Below are 6,000 nucleotides of genomic sequence, written 5' to 3'. Positions count from 1 at the left end.
AATGACATCGTAGGCCGGGGACCCCACCGAGCCTCTAGCATCCTCTGCCCCACCCTGTGTCGAGCCGGATGTTTTGTGTGAGGCTGTTGGCCTGTGGCTTCCGCTTGTGTTCGTGGCCCCGCTGTACTCTGTGACCCAACCCCCAACCTGAGACATGCCCGTGAGGGTCAGTTCCGCTGTCCACAGAGCTCGGGAAGAGGTGCACTGGGGCCGGCCCCTCTTCTCCCAGCTTGGGAAGGAACCTCAAACCTGCCACCTGGAAAGGGGTGGCAAAAGCTCTCACTGGCATGTCAGCCTACCCCGTGGCATGCTCCTTGCTCCCTGGCTTCCTGCCCTTTTGCCTCCCTCCCTTCCCCTTCCAGGCCCAGACACGATCTACCACCCACCACGCGGCTTGGCCCTCACCTTTGTCTCCCCTCTGCCCCTTCTCCCCACGCAGCTGGCTCTTTGCCGTCTCCAAGGCCTTTGCTGCAGTTTGGCTCTGTGTCTCGCGGGCTGTTGTGTTCTTGGTGCCCATTTTCTGTAAAGATAAGAAGAACATGGGGAGTGCTGTTGGCCCCCAGCTGCCCTGTGGGTGGGCCTCAGAGATGGATTATTGACTTTGAATTTGTGGGGGAGCCATGGCTTGGCCAAACATAATAAGCAGATGTTGTTTCATGCTAGGGGGAAAAAAAAATTAGCGAAAACCCTCTTCACCATGTCAATAGCAAAAACGTTGCTTTGGTCGGACTCAGAGACCAAGCCTTTTAAACCTCGGTCTTTGGAAATCCGAACGTTGCTCTGGTCGGACTCAGAGACCAAGCCTTTAAACCTCCGTCTTTGGAAATCCGAATGCTGTGACTTTGTCAGCCAGCAAGTTGTAACATGCCCCAAATCTGCCCAAGGCTCAGCTTCTAGCTCCACCCAATGAGGGCCTCGAAAACTGAGAGGGATCCGGAATCCACTTGTTACAGATGAATTCCAAATATGCAGGCTGCTGGCCTCTTGAAACCATCCAAGTCCCTTCTTTCACTTGAAGTCATCACCGGAGGCATCTGGGGGTGGGCCAGAGTGGTTACGGGTGCAGGGAGCCCTAAGCGCTGGCGGTACCGATGGGCGACGGGCCGAGGAAGGCGTGGGCACTACTTCAAGGTGGGGGCAGCCCCTGGGTTCGGCTCTGAACCCGTGGAAAAGGAAGGAGCAGTCGGGGCCGAGTGGCTCGGGCCCCCTGGTGCCGGGGTTGGAGGTGCCCAGGTGTGAGCACGGGCCTCGGTTTCCTTTGTCGCTGTGGCTGTGTTGCATGCAGTGGACTTCTCCCCGGTGAAGTGAGTCTCTTCCTCCAGATCTCTTGGCCCCCCTGAGCCTTTCCCACCTCACGCTGCCTGCCCTCCCTGTGCTTCTCCAAGGTTCTCACGTTTGTTTTAACTTTCCTACAGTGACCCGCACCTTGATAGGAACACTTTGCCTAAAAAAGGACTCAGGTATCTGTGTTTCCTCCTTGCATCCGTGCCATCTGCTGTGGCTCTGGGGCTTGGCTGTGTGACTCGCTCATGGCTGATCAGGGTGCGGGTGGGCTGGGGGCCCCCGCTTTGGCCCATGCGGCAGGACCCTGTGGACTATGGCTCTCCCTGCAACCCTCTTGTTCTCATCTCTCCATTTGTTGGCTTCTTTTGCTTGAGCAGGGGCTGTGCTCTTTCGGGCTTACTGTGGTCAAACCATCTCATGACAACCATCCCTGAGCATACCCGGAGAGCAGTTACTGCTACTTCTGGGGCCAGTGGGTTTAATCGCTGATCACTTCGCCATGACCATTCCATCCACGGGCTGTCTTCTGAGAGAAAGGATATGACTTGTAGCATGTTGATTTGTCAGCCAGGACATGAGCAAAGGAGAGAAATATTCCCCTCCCTCCCCACCTGCAGTTTGAGGATTTCTGACTTTTTGGCCCATAGAAAGTTGCTAAGGACAAATGCTTTGCACTTGTCTGAATATTCTAATAAAAAACCAGGCCAGTTTTCAATGCCCCACAAGATATGGGGTGATCTTTTTTTTAATGTAAAGAAAGAAAAGACTTTCTTTCCAAGAGGGAGTGTCCTCTCATTCACTATAAGTGATGGCTCATTTTTGACTCTGGTCCTGGTGTAACAAGATGCTATAAGTCACCACTGCTCACGCCGTTCACCTCACTTTACCACCCAGAAGAACTTCAGTCCCACCGCCTGTCCCGTGATCTTAATGTCATGTGGTTGCAGCTGTCATTTCTCTCGCTCTCTACGCACCTCGTTCTTTGTAGCATCAGCTTCACCCTGCACTAAGCATTAAGAGCTTTCGCAAAACATGGAAGTTGGAATGAAATGTTTCATTGCTGTCATGTATGTCAGTAGTTAATATCCAGCAGCTCTTAAGGCTGAGAGCGTTTTGACCAGTAATGGAAGGTAGGTATCAATGCTTCCTTTCAACAGGAGCTCCAAGTGCAGCCAAATCTAAGAACCTAAGAAGTATTGTAAACTCCCCAGCAGGCCTCCCGAGGGAGGAAGGTTCAGCCTGTGGCCTTCGAGGGGGAAGCTGGCAAGGCCTGTTGTATTTAACAGTTTTCATCATGCCTGTGAGAGCTACTTGTTGGCACTCGGGCTAGTGTTTAAATCATATCCACTCTTCACATGAGTTTGACCTTGATGCCCCACTGTTGCTTCATGTGGAAGCTCACTTCTGAATATTAGCATTTCATAATCCTGCGTATATTTCCGGAGCAGATCTATCCTATAAAATTATGTAACTCTAGCTTTTAAAAATTGTTTTTTTTTTTTTTTTCTTAACTCAGAATGGAGATATGTGACATGGTATCCTCAGCCAATTAATGGGACCTGGAAAGTCCAATCTAGTAAAAACATTAAGGAACAACCATGTCTATATTCCGAATTCTCACTGGGGCTCCCTTTCTGGCTCACCCACTCTGTACACACACATATCCGGTACTCACCCCACCAGAATCTGTCTATAAGTCCAGAGCACTCTGGTCACTTGGGCACTTTGGACATTTGAGATGCTGCCTGTGGGCATAATGAAGAGAGCATGGGTTTGGGGACCAGGCGCATATGGATTGACACCTCGGTAAAACAGGAATAATAGCACCTGCATTGCTGGGCGAGTCTCAGGCTTCAGCGAGATAATGTCTCTGAAGGCACCCAGCGTGTTGAAGACATTCAGTAAATCATGACCAAATTCGTTTCAGAAGCGACGAGGTGGGCCTCGTGTGAGACCCAGTGATTTGGGGTCCCCTTCTGAAGACGCTTTTCTGCCAGATTACAGCCGCTGCTGTCAATGTTGGTCTCACACCTTCTGCTCCGTGTCTGCTTTCTGATTCTCTGTGATTCATGGCCGCTTATTTGCGCTTCAGAATGCAGATGCCAGGAGCTATCTAATTAAAACTTCCTCAAAGCTCTGACAGCAGCTGGTTTCATTGCCTCAGTCCTGTCAAGGTGGGGGCTTTGAAATGACACCGTCATGAATCAACATGTTACAGATACGCCCAGGGATGGCTCTTTGAGCATTTACCAATCTCGTCCCCTTTATGTAGTTCCCTTTAGGAACTGCCGTTTTCCCCAAAGACAGCCAAGTAGCCAGAAAGGTTTGGAGAAAATCTGTGAGTTGCAGAATGTGTAGCCATCTGATTTTTCAAACCTCAGACTTTCTTCTTACATGTTTGGCTATCCATTTTCTTTTCATATGTTTATTATCCGCTCCAGGACGCTCATTCTCATGAACGCTGTTCCTAGTTAATCCCAGCCTGATTTCTGTCTGTCCAGGTACACCCCCACCTCCCAGCTCCGCACACAAGAAGACGCAAAAGAATGGTTGCGGTCCCACTCTGCAGGAGGCTTGCAGGACACCACCGCCAACTCCCCTTTCTCCTCTGGCTCCAGTGTAACTTCTCCTTCTGGAACAAGATTCAACTTTTCTCAGCTGGGTGCGTAGCCACTTGGCATTTAACGATGCTGATCGGCACCTTGGGGAGGAGGTTATCTTGCATTTTGAGAGACATGTGGTCATGTAGCTCTCAGTATCTGATCAGCCCTCAGCAGTGAAGTTTGATTACAGGCAATTGATACCAAAAGGAAAGAGAAAGGTTTCTTGCTTCTCTACCAGTTATTTTCTCTACATGGTTGATGTAGGTAGGGCAGACTATCCATGGAATGAAAAGCATGTATTCTAAGATCTCTGAAGAAGTATGTTCCACAGCATATCCCATATTTGGTCATCCTCCTTGCTTTATTAAACCGGAAATAAAGATCAAGTTTTGACTGAATGAGTATTCTTGGAGGTGCCTACTGGTGACATAAGGCTTTGACTGGCACAATGAGGAAAGGAAAAGAATTTGTAACACAGTCCCTGCTGGCATGTCAACGGATGATTTTTTAGAAAGGCAGACACCCACACAGACTCATCAACAGGTAAATGAGAATAGTTCACAAAGTTTTATGTGAAATCATGTAAAAACTGAATGTGATCTAATAGCAAGTATTATACAGAGAGAAAGGAAGGACTAGTCCTGGCTTGAATGACTGAAGAAGGTTACATGGAGGTGGCAGGATGAGAACTGAGCCTTCCAAGATGGATACAGAGGGAAGTATTTTTTTCCAGTCTCATCTCATTCTTCAGAGAGGCAGCCTTTTCTGATTATTGTGAATAAGAAACTCAGTCTTTAAGGACTTCTAATCAAGGAAGGCTTAACTCTTCATTTTTAATGAACCGAATGCACTTCTAAACTATTTTACATTACTGAAGTGGACAGGAGTTTAATAAGAAAGCCAGTTTCAGCTAAAGTACATGCACCCCCTTTGCACTGAAGCTCTGCAGGCACCACTATGAAATCTCCCCATCAGAGACAGTGAGACCTGTGTTCCTGTTGTTCTTTTCTCGGCTGTAACTCTTTGAGGCAAGAGTTTCTTGTCATGCACAAATGCTTCCCATCTGATCAAAAGCCCAGCTGAACTATTTTGGGCTTTTGGCTTTAGAGAGAATTGTTCCAGATGAGCCCAGAGAGTAATTAGCTCATGGCTGGGAGGTGACACTAGCTTGTCTGAACTTGCCAAGTGGGAAAGCTGGGGCCCGGAGCCTCGCTTTGGAACTGACCCACCTTTCCTCCCTTATTTTTAGCTCTAAGTGTGTTTCTCAAATGCTGATGTGACTACCTTTGAGAAAACAGACAAAGGGAGAGGAGTTGACGGGGCCAGAGATGGCCGATCGTCAGCAGCCTCCTCTCCGTCCCCTTTAGGGACGTGAGCCTCCAACCTTTTGACTGACTCCTTTCCTTGCAGCGAGTCCCACCACCGTCACCCAGATGAGCTTGTCCAACCCGACCATGCTGAGGACCCATAGCCTCTCCAATGCCGATGGGCAGTATGACCCGTACACCGACACCCGCTTCCGCAACAGCTCCATGTCCCTGGACGAGAAGAGCAGAACCATGAGCCGCTCAGGCTCATTCCGGGATGGGTTTGAGGAAGGTAAGCAAGCCAGGAGGTTCACCCTCTTTCCTGGCGTACAGAGTGGTTAGCGGTCCTCTAGGCTGAATTCGCGTCGTCAACGCAAGAGCCCACCCACCTGAGTTTCCAAGTCACCCACTTGAGCTGGGGAGATCTGAACAGTAGGGTCTGACTCTCAGTTAACCTTGCAGGTCTTTAGGGAAGAGGCTGCTGACAAAACCCTGGTGAGCCCTGGAGTTGACTGAGTTCCACTGTGAGGCTCTGGCTCAGCTGCTGGTGCACCATCTTGGCAACACCAGTTACAAGAAAGTTCATTTTTCTGTGCCGACGCACCTGGATCTCTTTGGGGAGCTGTGGGCCGCCATACTTCTCCACTTCTCTCCAGAATCTTCTATCTCTTTTCTCAAGCACCAGTTTTTTTTTTTTAAGTTTGTTGCATTCAGTTTTGCCCTTTTCCTTCTTGGCTTGCTAACTGGGAATATTTGGGGTAGGATTTTTATGTTTTGTTCGATTTAATCAGAATTTGGGGGAGAAA

At 49.2% G+C, this 6,000-nt stretch overlaps 1 protein-coding gene across 4 annotated transcripts in view; it reads left to right on the top strand.

Annotated features, from left to right (window-relative positions):
* The window catches only part of NAV2 (neuron navigator 2), a 177,660-nt gene that overhangs the window by 113,113 nt on the left and 58,547 nt on the right, over positions 1 to 6,000 (top strand). For 3 of the 4 annotated variants that reach the window (XM_010858420.1, XM_010858419.1, XM_010858422.1), the window contains 3 exons: positions 1,416 to 1,460; positions 3,786 to 3,946; positions 5,298 to 5,486. In XM_010858420.1, the coding sequence (XP_010856722.1) occupies positions 1,416 to 1,460; positions 3,786 to 3,946; positions 5,298 to 5,486 (395 nt within the window). The remainder of the gene's footprint in view (positions 1 to 1,415; positions 1,461 to 3,785; positions 3,947 to 5,297; positions 5,487 to 6,000) is intronic. The other variant, XM_010858421.1, reaches the window with a different exon arrangement.

This window comes from Bison bison, unplaced genomic scaffold, assembly GCF_000754665.1.
Source record: "Bison bison bison isolate TAMUID 2011002044 unplaced genomic scaffold, Bison_UMD1.0 scf7180017864388, whole genome shotgun sequence".
NCBI lineage: Eukaryota > Metazoa > Chordata > Mammalia > Artiodactyla > Bovidae > Bison > Bison bison.
Note: the sequence above shows the minus strand (reverse complement) of the source record. Positions and strands in the feature narration are given on the sequence as shown.